General features: G+C 44.7%; 1 protein-coding gene across 1 annotated transcript; it reads left to right on the top strand.

The window, feature by feature from the left end:
- The first annotated feature begins 276 nt into the window (after nt 1–276).
- Nucleotides 277–16,061, top strand: LOC118077256 (retinol dehydrogenase 7). Its single transcript, XM_035100797.2, has 5 exons — nt 277–488; nt 4,440–4,761; nt 5,624–5,882; nt 8,157–8,314; nt 10,384–16,061. The coding sequence occupies exons 2-5, from the start codon at nt 4,449–4,451 to the stop codon at nt 10,599–10,601; spliced, it is 948 nt and encodes a 315-aa protein (XP_034956688.1). The 5' UTR covers nt 277–488; nt 4,440–4,448; the 3' UTR covers nt 10,602–16,061.
- Nucleotides 16,062–16,231: the final 170 nt, after the last annotated feature.

Genomic DNA, 16,231 nt, shown 5'->3' with positions numbered 1-16,231 from the left:
TGTACTAGAATTCATGCACCAAAGCAAGCTGGCCGGGTCCAGCCGCACCCTTCCTACTCTAGGTGAAATGGAATTTTGCAAGCAATCTGCCCATCTTTCTATCAGCAGGAGGAATGTGCTTCTGCAAGAAAGATGTGCTCAACCCCAGGCTTTTTTCCCTGCTCTAGGCAAAGGATTTGAGTTATTTGCGCTATCCATATATGGACAGAACACAGGGGGAAGGGGCTGAATCTGTGGCACAAAGCTCTGCAGTGGGAGGGATTCTGTGTGTTTACTTCACCAACAGATTCCCCAGTTAGTTTAAAGAAGGAAGTTAAATCTCACCGCCTAATTGGGTTAAACTGATACTTGCCAGAAGGGAGGAGCTCCCTTTAGAAGCCAGTGTGAAAAACAGCAGCGGACAGATAAGGAGCAACAGCAAACGAAGGAAGCATTGCTTTACCTGCTGCACAACTGAAGCTGAGAGCCTTTCCTCTAATCAGCTGCAGGTCTGTCTCTTACCTTTTGAATTATACATGATAGTTAGTAACTTCCAGGCACCACTAACATGTGACAACTTTATTTCAAGCTAATATTCAGCAGGTGACACTTTTCTCAAGCTTCAGGCTGGGGGAGGGGGGGAAGATTCACTTCCTGAATTTCTTCTTCCTGTGCACCCCTTAAAGGCCCAGAAACATTTCCAGAAAAAGTTCAGAACTTTAAAAGGTAGAAGATCTACCCCAGTCTCATATTTCTTCCCATTTATTACTCAGAAGGAGATAGGAATTGTTATGTCGTGAGTGTGATTTCAGCTCTTCGTGAAGTCGGCTCTGAGTAGTGAGTCAGTATACTAGCAAGGAACTGCTAGGAGTCAAGTATAACCAGAGCAATCTTCTTTATTGCAGTAGGAATCTTGACTAACTGGAGGGGAAGGGTGAGCTCCTTTTATACTTTCAGGAGCAGGGGTTGGGGAAAGGATACATTTAGATTTTGGTGGGACCCTATCAGAGTGAGGATCCAAATTGTGCTAACAAGTTAACCAATAGCAACTGTCACTGCACCCATTTGAATCGCTCTGGAGCGGGAAAGGTAGTTACAGGACTAGCAGAGGAACTCACGTACACAAATTAAACTAATACATGTCCCTGCCTGGGGGCAGCATCTCTGAGGAAGCGGGGATGCTGCTACCTTCTGGTGGAGGCTGGAACTGGCCTGGGTGGGAGGCTGCAGGGAATCGGTGCCAGGCAGTGTTTCCTCTAGGTCGGCCAAGTTCTTTACGTCACTTTGGGTACCGTTGGGGGCACGCCGACGTAGCTGGTCTATATGGCGTCGCATCACTCGACCGCCGTCCAGTGTAATGAAATATGAGACTGGTCCACTGGCACGGGTGACAACACCTGGCACCCATGCCAGACCTCTGGTGTAGTTCCGCACCCGGATTAGCTCTTCTGGGGTGAGGTAGCGTGTAGTGTCCCTTTCGGCCTCTGGCTGAGCTCGAGCAGGACGGGACGGGTTTTTGTCTGGCTGTACAAAGTCCATGATGGTGACCAACCGATGGCCCATCAATAGTTCAGCGGGTGACTTGCCTGTGACAGTGCAGGGTGTGGCATGCTGCAAAAATAGCATCCGGGCAATTCGGGCCACCCAGTCCCCCTCCAGCAGGCGAGCGATAGCCTCTTTTGCTGTCCATACCATCCGCTCTGCCTGTCCATTAGACGATGGGTGGAACTGGGCCGACGTTGCCCCCCTAATGAAGTTGTCTGCCAGGAATGCCTTAAACTCCTGAGACACAAAGGCCATTCCACTGTCCGACACAATAGTCTCTGGCAGACCATGGGTTGTGAACAGCTGCCTCAACACCCGAATGACCGCAGCGGAGGTCATGCTGGGAACTACTGCCACTTCCAACCACTTTGAGTAGGCATCCACTACTACCAGGAATACTCTCCCTTGGTGGGGTCCCGCAAAGTCAATGTGCAGACGGCTCCAGGGAGTCCGCGCCTGCTCCCACCAGTGGACTGGTGCCCTTGGTACATCAGGTCTCACCTCCTGACATGAGGTGCACGTTCGTACCCATTTCTCAATGTCCTGGTCCATTCCAGGCTACCACACATAGCACCTAGCCAAGGATTTCATTCGGACCATACCTGGGTGCCCCATGTGGAGCGTGCCCAGTACCGTGTTCCTAAGGGGTTCTGGAATAATCACTCTGTCCCCCCACAGCAGACACCCCCAGTGCAGCGAGTGCTCATGCTGCCTGGCTTTGAAAGCCCTGAAACACTCTGGCTGGGGACCCTCTGGCCATCCCCTCCCCACCCAAGCAAGGACACGGGCAAGGACGGGGTCTCTCATTGTTCGGGTGGCAATTTTGGGGGCCTTAACTGGAGGGCCTGGCAGCGCCAACCTAACATCATGCTCAGCAGGCGCAGGGTGCTCCGGCGGAAATATGGGGCAAGGGCAGACGGCTTAGGGCATCCGCATGGCATAGATGTGTACCCTTTACATGACACAACTCATACTGATACCCATTTAAAAATATGGCCCAACATAGCATGCGAGGAGAGAGCATCTGAGGGGTCTGTTTGTGAGGGACGAACAACCCTAGCAGGCGCTTGTGATCAGTCTGGATGGTGAAAGGTCGACCGTAGACATAATCATGGAACTTCTTAACACACGCCACAATGGCCAGAGCCTCCTTAACCAATATATAACAGGAATTAGCACTTAGTAGAAATACAGCATCATAAAGATTGGTGTCCATCAACTACAAAATACTTACTGATATTTGATTGGAACAGTTTGTTCATACAAAACAAGTGTGGAATGTGATCCGTGTGGGAGGCATGATTCGGCGCATGCCCATGACGCTATTTTGTATCTCTGCGCATGCGTGAGCGCTGAAACCCAGAAGTAACCCATTCCAGTACTTTCGGGTTTGGCGCACAGCGCAACCCGAAAACACGTAACCTGCAGCGTTCGCAACCCGAGGTATGACTGTATTTGATGGAAGATGACCTTGCACCTGAACAGAAACAGTACTGAATGTGAAAAGTACGGAACAGGACATTAAAAGTTATGCCTTCTTACATCCCTACATGCAAGTCATTAGGGATGTAAGCTCTGATCAGCTTGCTAGGGTGTGTTGGCAACATATGCACTCGATACTCTAGTCCACGGGTTGGCAAGGTTTACCGGTCATGGGCTGGATCACTCCCACGGAGATTGTCCGTGGGCTGGACTGGCGCAGCATGGCGCCAGAAATTGAGTCTGCGCATGTCCGCGGTGCTGAAAATCGCCCCTGCACAGAAGCGATTTTCAGCGTCTGGACATACACAGACGTGATTGCCAGTATCTGTGCATGCGCAAACGTAATTTCCAACGCCGTATGGCAAGTCCCTGCGCCGTGCTGCGCCTGTTTAGTGCAGTGCACGGGGGACTTGCCGAGCGGGCGGCTCGGTTCAGGGGCGGGTCTTCGTGGGCCGCATCTGACACATGGGCCGCACGTTGCCGACCCCTGCTCTAGTCTATTTCATCTCTGGGTCCTCGGTCCCATCCTAACCATAAATCTCTGATCTCCTTTGAAAACTTAATAAAAACCCAGAATCAAAAAGGTTGGTGTCCATCATCTGCAAAATGCTTAGGTAAACTCAGTTGGGAGAGTTAATCACACAAAACAAATCAAGGATCGGACCTTGAGCAAGTGCAATATGTGGTGCAATGATTGCAAAATAAGGCATATGACCTGTTGGATGGTAATGCTGAGCTTGCACAATATTTGAGCTCAGTGTTGCTTATGTATATAAAGGTAAAAGGTAAAGGACCCCTGGGCAGTTTAGTCCAGGCAAAGGCGCTCATCTCGCTTTCAGACCGAGGGAGCCGACGTTTGTTCACAGACAGTTTTCCGGTTCATGTGGCCAGCATGACTGAACCGCTACTGGTGCACAGAGGACTGTGATGAGTGCCAGAGCGCACGGAAACCCCGCTTACCTTCCTGCCGCAGCAGTGCCTATTTACCTACTTGCACAGTGCCTATTTACTTTTGGCAGGAGCTGGGACTGAGCAACGAGAGCTCACTCCATCACACAGATTTGAACTGCCGACCTTCTGATCAGCAGGCCCAAGAGTGGTTTAGACCACAGTGCCACCGGCTTATTATGTATATAGATGTATACTGTATAGGATCGTACTGTTCCACTTTGTTTAGTTGCTCGGTAAATAAGCAGCTAGCTAGAGCTATTATTGATACTTCTTTTAGCTTGCCTCTGCTCCAAGCAGCTCATTGCTTCATGCAAATATTCTCCTTCCGCTCAACAACTCTGCAAGGGAGGCTGAATTGAGTGGTGGCAACATAAAAGTTATTCCACTGAACTTCTTGGTGGAGCAGGAATTAGAAATATCCTCCTCCAAGTCCTGCCAGGGGTGTGTATGCATCCTAATGCTTGAATTCTTTTTCCCTGCAGGTTTCAGCCATGTGGCTCTACCTGGCTGCCCTGCTGGGGCTTTACTTCCTTCGCCGATGGTACAAGGAGAGACAGACGGTGGAGAACCTGACGGAGAAATATGTCTTCATCACGGGGTGTGACTCTGGCTTTGGAAACCTACTTGCCAGGCAGCTGGATGCCCGGGGCCTTCGTGTGCTGGCAGCCTGTCTCACGCAGAAGGGGGCAGAGCAGCTGGGCAAAGCCACCTCAGAGCGCTTGAAAACCACCATTCTGGATGTCACCAGTACAGAGAGTGTGGCAGCAGCGACGGAGTGGGTGAAAGGGTGCATTGGGAACAAAGGTGACTCTCGACCTTTCCTTGTGCTGCCTCTGTGCTATTGGTGGGACCAGTGCCGGATTTACGTATAAGCTAAACAACCTATAGCTTAGGGCCTCACTCTCTTGGGGGCCACCAAAAATTTTAAAGGAAAACAACAACTGGATGTACATTTCCAAAATATAAGATAAAAAGCAAATAAAATAAAACCTACATACAGTTACAGTGTTTTATGTTGTGTAGACTCCTATGATGTAAGTAATGGGCCCTGCCTGCAAGCCTGCTTCCTATAATATCACTGGTTAGATACCTATTAGGTCCATAGATTACCATATAGCATATATTCCACACAAAAAAACAGCGACAATTTGTTTTGGACAAAGGACAGCTGGGCATATAAAGAGCCCCATTACCTTCAGTAGCTTAGGGCCTCATCAAACCTAAATCTGGCCCTGGGTGGGACCAGGGATTAGAATTGCCTCTCTGTATTTGTAATTGTGATTAGGGTTCCATAAGTAAACACAAACCATCTACAGTGGGACCTCGACTTACGAGCTCCTCGACATCCGACGATTTCGACTTACGAGCGGAAAAAAGTGGCCGCGCGCTTACGATTTTTCCGACATCCGAACGGAAAACTCGTTTGCAGCTAGATGCGGTTTCCCCGACTTACGGATTTTTCCATTTCCAATTCATTCCTATGGGAAACCGCTTTTCCTATGGGAAACTCGACTTGCGAAGTTTTCGACCTACGGGTGTGCATTCGGAACGGATTAAATTCATAAGTCGAGGTCCCACTGTATGCATATGATTAGCTTATTTCCAACTTTATTGAGCTCTGCTAAGGTTGCCTAAGAGGATGAACATGCCTTCTTTCTTCACACAGGACTCTGGGGCTTGGTGAACAATGCAGGCATAGGGGCACCATCAGGTCCCAACGAATGGCTGACCAAAGATGACTTTGCAAAGGTGATCAATGTCAACCTTCTTGGGATGATTGATGTGACGTTGCACATGATGCCCCTGGTGAGAAGAGCCAGAGGGAGGGTGGTCAACCTGTGCAGCTCGATGGGACGACTGGCCAGCTTTGGAGGTGGTTACTGCCCATCAAAGTTTGGTGCGGAAGCCTTCTCTGACAGCCTGAGGTAAAAAGAGCAGCTCTGTAGTTTCTTCTTTTGCAACATGCAACCTCCAGATGTTTCATTCCATATCAAGTGATCCAACTTTTTCATCCCATGTCACCCAATTTTCTTAATATTTTGTACACTTGTTGAATGATCAAAACTAAGTTTATATCTGAATTTTTAAATTTTTTATGTCATCCCATTTTTGAGTTATGAGGGTTTGAAATTTCAAAAAATTGACAATTTTGGCCTTTTCAGACTACCTGTACCTTAAAAGCTCAGACCAGAAGTGAGATACGTCAAAACTAAAACACCAATCTCTTCAGAACTGCATGGGCTTTAATATGATATGTCATATGATGGACTTAGTTTAAAATAAAAATGTAAGTTACAAAATTTAAATGTTCAAAAAGTGATTTTAAAATGTTCCCAATTTTTTTCCTTGGGATCTCAATGGGATCACATTTTTTAGAAAATATTTTGTACATATATGTCTGCCTTATTGGGTTCTATTTAGGATAAATGGGTCTTCTGTTATATTCTGAAAAATATAACAGAATAAACAAAATTTCAAACTATATTATCAGTTACTTCAGGCATTTCTTTAGAAAGTCATTCAATTAAAAGGTGTCTGAAAAGCTAATCAGGCTTTTATTTTTACAATGTGTTCCAAAATCAAATGATAGCTTGCTATTACATGAAAGAATTAATGCATTGAAAGAATTCTTGTTATTACTTCATTTCATGAACATGACAACAAAATACATATCAAACAAAATTATGAAAAAAATATGTTTTTTGAATTTGCAAGCCTGAGATGGGACGTGTTGCTCCCAGTCCATGTTTGCTGTCCATGCTCTAGATCAGGGGTTGGCAAGGTTTACCTCGCCTGGGTCGGCTCACTCCAGCAGAGATCCCTCTGTGGGCTGGATTGCGCTCATGTGTGAGTGGATGCCCGTGATTTCCGCCATTTGCATCTGCACAGACATGATTTCTGGCGACATGGGAGCAAATCCCCTTGCCGCACTGCACCAGTTTTACGCAGCTCGCGAGGACTCGCCGAGAAGGCCCGCTCGGTTCGGGGACGGCTCGTGGGCCGGTTAAATGACCCCTGTGGGCCACTTGTGGTCCATGGGCCTTAGGTTGCCGACCCCTGCTCTAGATGGTTTTGTCTAGATCCGAGGCCAACCTGTCTGTCCATGTTGCTGGTGTCATTTAGTAGAATAGCAAAGGCCTTTGAGAATAGAAGAGCCCAATGTGATTTGTAGAAAAGTTGATTATGGTGTTTAAAAATGCGCAAATTTCAGCTGTTTACAGAGGTGTAGCAAGCCCAAGTGGTACCCGGTGCGGAATTTTTTTGTCACCCCCCCCACACCGCTTTGCCGGGGTGCTGGCAAAGCTGTGCCCTCTTTGGAGCCACGGCTCCCATCCGCCCCCCCTTCCCTCCCCGGCTTGCTGTAAAGTGGCTCCTGCTGTGCCACTTTACAGCAAACAGGGGAGGGAGGGAGGGAGGGGGAGCTGTGGCTCCCGTCCGCCCCTCCCTGGCTTGTTGTAAAGCAGCAAAGCAGGAGCCGCTTTTGGTCGAGCCAGGGAAGGAGGGAGGGGCGGGATCCTCTTCTCGTGCTGCTGTAGCAAGGCGCCGCTTTGTCACCCCCGGAGACATGCCACCAGGAGCGCACTGCCCCCCCCATTGCGATGCCAGTGGCTATTTATATACCACTTAATTATCAAAGTGTTGACTTGCTGAATTGATGGCATTAAGATCAAAAGTCTACCTGGCACCTTTTCCTGGTTGCATGGCCTGTAATCTTCTCTCTCACAAGCACTGCTATTTTTCTAGAAAAAGAGGTGCTCAAACTCACAATGAACACCTTCCTCATTCTCTCAGAACGGCAATGGTGCCCACCAGAGAGGTGCCGGAACTGAGTCCCTGTGAGTTCTCCCTGAAATAAAGCCCTACAAACAAGGGAGTTTGGGAGAAACCCTTGGCTGCTCCTTTTTAATACACACACACACACACACACACACACACGGTCCGAAGCCAACAAAATGAGTCCAAACGAAAAGGAGTTTGAAGCACCAGCATTCTGATGGCTGCCTCTTAATGCAACTGATGTTGTGTCATATGTAACCCATTGCTGTGGAGTTTAGTTGCTGGACAGAGCAGGGCCAGGCTTTCCCCCCTTCTTTTCAAAAAGAAAGATGTGTCTTTTCCATGGATCCCAATACATGACCTGCAGTATTACTGTGGCTCAGTAACCAATGATAACTCTTTGCTTTTCTTCCCCAATTCAGGAGAGAGCTCCATCATTTTGGAGTCCGAGTCAGCATAATTGAACCTGGTGGTTTCAAAACACCTATTTGCACAATACTAGAAGAGAATTTTCATACTGTATGGAGCCGGGTACCTTCTGACATCAGAGACTGTTACGGGCAGCAGTACTTTGAGCATTGTGAGTAGAGATGGGGGAGAAAATCAGTTTGATATGCATTTTGATGCAGACTTATCTCAAGAAACAATAAGCGAGCTGATACACAGCTATCCCTCTGAATTTGCACTCACCAAAATGTGGCAATGCAGTCTGGAAGCACCCGAAGGTTCTTTTCTTTGGCATCCAAAATAGTTCCAGATGTTTCTCCTTTCATTTAGCTATCATAGAGTTATATGCCCAGAAGGCAATCTTTCCCCACAAGATTAAATTTGCCTCCTGTGTTGCTGCAGATCCAACTTTTCTATCTATCTATATCTATCTCTCTCTCTCTATCTATCTATCTATCTATCTATCTATCTATCTATCATCTATCTATCTATCTATCTATCTATCTATCTATCTATCTATCTATCATCTATCTATCTATCATCTATATCTATCTATCTATCTATCTATCTATCTATCTATCTATCTATCTATCATCATCTATCTAATCTACTTACCTTCCCACTCCTTTTTGTTTCAGAAATTCCTCAATTCTGTCTATGTTTTCCTTTCCAGCTTTTTTGTACAACTGTTTATAAAATTTTACAAATGCATTTCAGATTTCTTTTGGGTTCTCTACTTCTTTTCCATCCAATATTATTTTATTTATTGTGTTTTGTGATTTTCTTTTTTCTTTTTTTAATTTGCCAAGCCAGCCGCTTGTCTGATTTATTTGCATGTTCAAAAATTTTCTGTCTCATTCTTTTTATATTCCATTCCACTTCTTGGTTAATAATCATTGCAAACTGGCTTTGCAACATCTTAATATTTTGGTTTATTTTCACATTGTTTGGTTTTTTAATTAATTTCTTCTCATTCTCCATTATTTTAAAATTTCCATCTTTCCTTTTTCTCTTTTTTCCTGATGCTATTTTGTTGTATAAAAAATCCTTGCATCACAGCTTTGCTAGCGTCCCATAGCACATTAATTTTTGTTTCTTTATTACAATTGTTCACAAAGTACTCTGTTAAGACCTTCTGTGCATTCTCATTTATTGTCTGATCGTTTAATAAATTTTCATTTAATCGCCACCAGAAGGTCCTTTCCTCTATTTCTTTTATTTCACATTTAATTGCATTGTGATCTGAAAATATCTTTGGTCGAATTTCAATTTTTGTAACTCTCAGTGTTAATTCACTGGGTATCCAAACATAGTCTATTCTTGCAGCTGATTGATTTGGTTCTGAAAAATGAGTGAATTCTTTTTCTAATGGGTGTCTCAGTCTCCAAGCATCTATCAAATTGTAATTTTCTACTAAAGAGAAGAAAGTTTTAGGTAGTTTCCCTTCTTTCGATATTATTTTCCTTCTTGATCTGTCAATTTCCAACAAGACTACCCCATTCATATCCCCCATTATTATAATTTTTTGATCCACATATTCAAACAATTTTTTCTTCCAATTTTTCTTCCAAAGATTGATAAAATTCAGTTTTACTACCATTTGGTGCATAAATCCCGACAATTATCAGTTTTTTGCCTCGCCAGGTGAACTGTACTGCTATGACCCTCCCTTCATCTTTGAAGATTTAGAATCATGGAATCATAGAATCATAGAGTTGGAAGAGACCACAAGAGCCATCCAGTCCAACCCCCTGCCAAGCAGGAAACACCATCAAAGCATTCCTGACATATGGCCGTCAGGAATTTGCCGAGCTTCAAGTTTACTTTTTATATACAAAACTACCCCCCTCTTTTTGCTCTTGTCTGATGATATGAATTCATTCCCTATTTTTTTATTAATTAAAACTCTTCTGTGTTTCCTGGCTACATGAGTCTCTTGTAAACGAATAATGTCTAGATTTTTTTTCAATAAAAAGTGTTCAATTTTATTCCTTTTAGCCTTGTTATTTACACCATTAACATTCAAAGCCCACAATTTTAATGCCATCTTGATTTCTGTTAAAAATGAAAGTAAAGCAAGTCTTTTAACCTACCGCCCCCTCCTCCTCTTCTTCTTCATTCTCTTTACTATCTTCTTCTGGAGCTACTGCTTCTTCTTCTTCCTTGGCTAATTCTTTTCATTTATTTGTTTCTTGCATACAGGTTGCAAATCGTTCCGACAACTCATTGATGATTGCAGCGACAAGCTTCACCTGGTCACCGACTGCATAGAACATGCCCTGACATCCTGCTCCCCTCGCACTCGCTACTCTCCAGGCTGGGATGCAAAGCTCTTCTACCTTCCTGTCTCTTACTTGCCAACCACCATTGCAGACTATGTGTTGACCCGCTCTGGGCCCAAACCAGCACAAGCCGTGTAGATCATTGTGAAGAACAACATTACAGGTGGCCAAACAATCTATGGAGGCAACATTGAATCTTTTAGGATCCTATTGAGATGCAGGCTTAGTAATCAGTAGCTGTAAAGAGAAGTGGTTTTCTTTTGCTTTAATTCTCTACTATTGGCTGATCTAGGAATAAGCCCCATTGAACTCAGTGCAAGATACTGTATTGATTTTGCAAAATAAAACATACAACACACACACACAAAAAGAAACACACAAGATATACACAGAAACACATTGCCAACACTACAATAAAGAAATATCAAAACATTCTTCAATCAACAACAACAAATCCGTTTATTGTGAGGACCATGCCTGTACACAAATATCAACACAACAATAATTAAAAATATTAAAATTCATTTCATACTATCCCAACAAAACCTTCATCCCACAAAACAGGAAGAGAAGGAAAACAAGCAATGAGTTAAACAGACGATGAAGGGGTCTTTACATTGTCATCCATAAATCTTTCCCTGGCTTTCATGGCCTTCATCACAAAAACCGCTACCGCATGGGTAATATGTGGGTTTGCATCAACTAACAAAATTTTTACTCTATCTTCAGGATTGATTATAGAGTTGGGTATAATTTGCAGTATTGCGTCTCTAAAGCCCGAGTAAATGGGGCAATAGAGGAGGTCATGTATAAGATCCTCTTTAATTTTCATAAGGCAAGGGCAGAAACGATGTTCTACTGGGGTTTTTGTGAATCTACCGGTCAGGTATGCAGTTGGCAATGTTTGAAACCGCGCCATAGTGAAAGCTCTCCGAAGGGTGGGATCAGTGATCTCCACCAAGTAATCTGAGTGGACATGCATTGTATCCATATAGTTCCTTGGAGTGGGGGAAAGATGTGCTCCCCACAAACCAACTGGAATCGATGCTCACATAAATCTGGTAATAATCTAAACTATGTGTAAGCTTTGTGCAGGTAACGTAGGTCATCTGGAGGCCAACAGCCAGTCCCAACATTCCTCTGTTTCACCAATTGCCTGTACATGTCTGCAGTATGCAAACTCAGACAACTTTAGACCCAAAGCCGTGGGGCTAAGCAGCAAAATGTGAGCTTATAAAACTTGAAGGAGCAGTGCATGGGTGTTGCGCCCCCCCCCCCCTGCTCCCTTCAACATGAATCTTCTGGTTATCCTTCCCCCTTCCTTGAAACATACCTAGATCTGTACTAAGCAGGAAGAACAGTGATCTTCACTCCTTTCAGTTCTGAATGATTTCAGCACCCCCAATAGGCTTCAGTTCCACTGTCCATTAATCGACACCCACACTGTGTGTTTGAAATGCAGCTTGGGAAGTGTAGTTTAAGGGTGTGGGGAATTGTAGCTCTGTGAGGCCAGCTCTCTTAGCAAACCCCAGTTTTCCGAAATTCTTCACTAGAAGCCATGGCTATTTAGAGGGCTTTAAATGTATTCCGTGGGTGTAGTGTATGTTAATGGGTTTATATTATTATTATTGCTGTTAAAGGATAAAGAATAATGGTTTTGTTCGTTAGACTTCATCATGATGGCCCATTTGCTTCTTGTCCCCTGAGGTAGAATCAACATTCTGGTACAGGTATGGAAACCTGGCTTTCCTTTGCCTTCAGTCACCTTGGTCTAGGGCACCGAAATTTCCCATCCCCACAATGACCTTTAGAAATGATTGCTCTGCTGAGACAACAGCAGATTCTATTTGCCATCCAGCACAAGACCCTGGAAGCACAGCAGCTCTTTCAGCTTCCTGTCAGCAAACGTTTGCCTAAGACTCATTTAGTGTTGGGCCATTCATTCCAGGAAGAAGTCTTAGAAAGAGTGGCTGATAGGATTAATATGTGCAATTACAACTTTTTGGAGACTTACAGCTTTTGGCTGTAATGACAGCCAAGCCAACGTAAATAAATGGAAGCGCTTTATGTAACTTACTGGATCAGCTGATTGGAAGCAGAATGAGAGTCATAAAAAAACGGGGACACAATTTTGAACTGCCGTATATGGGCATTCAGTTTTTAAGAAGCACATTATGTTTCTAATGAATCTTTCCAGATCCAGCAAGAGTGGGAGCATACATATCTATTATTTCCATCTGAAATTACTGTAAAGCATTGCTTAAGAAAATGGAAGCATGCACAAATATATAAAATTGCAGGGACAAAACAGGAAAACCAGACACATAAATAGATAAAACCACTTTCTAGCTACTTTTGCCTCATCCGAAACAGAATGCTCATTACATTTTTGCAGGCGCAGGAGGATTGTAGACTACCTTGACACAAAACACAATAATAATATATTTCTGGAGTTACCACATTTTGTAGGCTTGGGAGCTCTTGTGGTACAGTAGCTGGAACAGTGGATGGACTTGAGGTGGAAAGATTTGCTTTGATTAGCTTTGATTAGCCACCTGATTTGCTTTGATTAGCTTTGTTGTACTTCTATGCCTCTTTTCATTCAAATGAATCTCAAAGAGGCTTACAAACAATAACTAACAGTAACTTAAAAGGTAAAGGTAAAGGGGCCCCTGACCATCAGGTCCAGTCGTGTCCGACTCTGGGGTTGTGGTGCTCATCTCGCATTATTAGCCGAGGGAGCCGGCGTACAGCTTCCAGGTCATGTGGCCAGCATGACTAAGCCGCTTCTGGCAAACCAGAGCAGCGCACGGGAACGCCGTTTACCTTCCCGCTGTAGCGGTCCCTATTTATCTACTTGCACTTTGATGTGCTTTCGAACTGCTAGGTGGGCAGGAGCTGGGACCGAGCAACGGGAGCTCACCTCATTGCAGGGATTCGAACCACCGACCTTCTGATCAGCAAGTTCTAGACTCTGTGGTTTAACCCACAGTGCCACCTGGGTCCCTTATAACAGTAACTTAGTGAAACACAATATCACAAATACTTAGCCATGAAGTGTTCAAGGGTGAACTTGCACCTGTTCCTAACTCATAGATAATGGATGATAAATCCATTCCGTGACATTCCCTCTTAGGATGTTATTCTATTTTTTTGGTACCTTGGAAAGCTCCGAGTTACCACAATAACCTTCACCCCACTCTGGTATTGGTGGTGTGGTTTTGCCTGCAGATGCATGAATTGAATCTATAAGAAAGAATGATATGGTATGCACTGTGTCACATAAATGGGCCATGCTGAGCATTTGCTTTAGGATCTAGTAATGATAATGGGGGAAAAACCTATAGCCCCAGCCTCTACCCCTTTTTCTTCAACTACACTGGTTTAGCGCTACCTTACTCCCATTTTTGGCCATGCCGCACCTTTTCTTTAAATAAACAGAAGTTATCTCATACTGTGTATATTCTTGCAAAGAAGCTGGTAAAACGTGGGCTGGACGAGATAACTGTTAGGTGGATTTATATCTGGAAAAAAAGTGACAAGTGGGGTGCCACAGGGTTCTATCCTGGGCCCGTTGTTTAATGTCTTTATAAATGACCTGGAAGAAGGGATTGAGGTGATGCTAATCAAATTTGCAGATGACACCAAACTGGGAGGGGTAGCTAATGCCACAGAAGACAGAATTGGGATTCAACATGGCCTTAAGAGATTGGAGAACAGGGCCAAAACTAACAAAATGAATTTCAGTAAGGACAAATGTTAGTTTTGGCTCTGTGCTACCCCTCCCAGATTGGTGCCATCTGCAAATTTGACGCACCAACATAATAAGATGGGGGACACCTAGGTTGCTAGAAGGACATGCCAAAAGGATTTAGGGTTCTTGGTAGACCACAAGCTTAATGTGAGTCAACAGTAGTATTCAGCAGCAAAAAAACCCTCACATTATTTAATCCTGCATCAACAGAAGCCTAGTGTCCTGATTAAGAGAAGTAGTACTCCTGCTCTATTCTGCCTTGGTCAGACCACACCTGGAGTCCTGGGCACCACAATTTAAGAAGGATATTGACAAGCTGAAATGTGTGTAGAGGAGGGCAGCCATGGTGATAAAGGGTGTGGAAGCCAAGACTGGAAGCTTTATCACTATCTGAAGGAGTCTCAAAGCGGCTAACATTCTCCTTTCCCTTCCTCCCCCACAACAAACACTCTGTGAGGCTGAGAGACTTCAGAGAAGTGTGACTAGCCCAAGGTCACCCAGCAGCTGCATGTGGAGGAGCGGAGACACAAACCCAGTTCCCCAGATTAAGCTGAATACTCTTAACTACTACACCACACTGGCTCTCTCTTTAACCTGGATAAGAGGAGAATGAGAGGAGATATTATAGCCATACAGTGTTACCCCGAGTTACAAACACCTCGGGTTACAAACACTTCAGGTTACAGTCTCCGCTAACTTGGAAATAGTACCTCGGGTTAAGAACTTTACCTCAGGATGAGAACAGAAATCGCACGGCGGTGGCAGTGCGGCAGCAGCAGGCGGCCCCATTAGCTAAAGTGGTACCTCGGGTTAAGAATGGTTTCAGGTTAAGAATGGACCTCCGGAATGAATTAAATTCGTAACCAGAGTGTGAGGGGGAAAGAGTACAGAGAGCCCCCCCCCATCCTGAGGAGCAGTTCCTCCACCAGCAGCGGCGCCAGCGGGGAGGGGGAAGAGTCCAGTGAGGAAGGAGGAGAGCGGAGACGGGGCTCTGGCAGGATAGCAGAGCCTCTGCTGCACGAGGGAGAGGGAGAGAGAGAGGGGGAAGAGGGGGAGAAGGAAAACATGGAAAGGAGACCCTTTTTCCCTCCGGTTCCGGAATTACACAGGAGGAAGCGAGGGAGGAGATTTGTGGTGCCCAGACTCTTATGTTGGAAGAAGACACGAAACGCACCATTCCAGGGTTCTGGGTCAGACTGAGAACATGTGTCCTGTATAGCTCTAGCACTGTAAATAACCTGCACTTAATAAAAGCATGAAAAGGCAAAGGTCTGGAGAGTCGTTACTCTAGAGTAGTTGCATCGCATCCCCCGTGACACAGAGTTACCACTGTATTCAAAGAATTAGAAGGCTGTCACATGGAAGATGGAACAAGCTTCCTGCTCTGGAGGATTGGACCTTCAGTCATCAGGAAGAGCTTTTCCGACAGTAAGAGCTGTTTGACAGTGGAATGGTCTTCCTTGGGAGCTGACTCTCCTTCCTTGGAGGTTTTTAAGCAGAGGTTTGATGGCCATCTGCCTTATATGATCTAGTTGAGACTCCTGCATTGCAGGGGGGGGGGTGTCTGTTCCAACTCTATAAGTCTATGATTCTGTGATTCTATGTATCCCTGAACATGTTCAGAGTGCCTTTCCTTCAGCACACCAAATGAATGAGCACACAAATGGATGATACATTTTCCTAAAAGCTAAACAGAAAACACACACTTTTTGGGGTATGCTGCGTTAGTAAACAGCCTAAAATATTTTAAATGGGTAAAATGTCCACATTAAGAACCTATTGAATATGGATGCTTACTGTTTTTTTAAAAATCAATATGTTTTTATTAAAGATTTCTTAGTTTACAAAAATACGTGCTTTGTCTCTTTTTCAAGTTGTTTTTTTCTACAGATCTGTTTCATTTGTTGTGAGACATTAGCGTTGCATGCAGTATCAGGTTGGGAAGAAAAGAGGGGGAAAGAGGGGAGGAGTGGTGGTGAGTGGAGTGGGGTGGGGTGGTTATGCTTCTATTCTA

The sequence above is a fragment of the Zootoca vivipara genome, chromosome 2 (genome assembly GCF_963506605.1).
Source record: "Zootoca vivipara chromosome 2, rZooViv1.1, whole genome shotgun sequence".
Classification (NCBI taxonomy): domain Eukaryota; kingdom Metazoa; phylum Chordata; class Lepidosauria; order Squamata; family Lacertidae; genus Zootoca; species Zootoca vivipara.
Note: the sequence above shows the minus strand (reverse complement) of the source record. Positions and strands in the feature narration are given on the sequence as shown.

Excerpts from the sequence above, each read along its gene's own strand:
- LOC118077256 (XM_035100797.2), top strand. The coding sequence starts at position 4,449 with ATGTGGCTCTACCTGGCTGCCCTGCTGGGGCTTTACTTCCTTCGCCGA. Across the intron at positions 4,762-5,623 it reads AGGGTGCATTGGGAACAAAG|GACTCTGGGGCTTGGTGAAC; the intron begins GTGACTCTCGAC and ends TTCTTCACACAG. Across the intron at positions 5,883-8,156 it reads GCCTTCTCTGACAGCCTGAG|GAGAGAGCTCCATCATTTTG; the intron begins GTAAAAAGAGCA and ends TCCCCAATTCAG.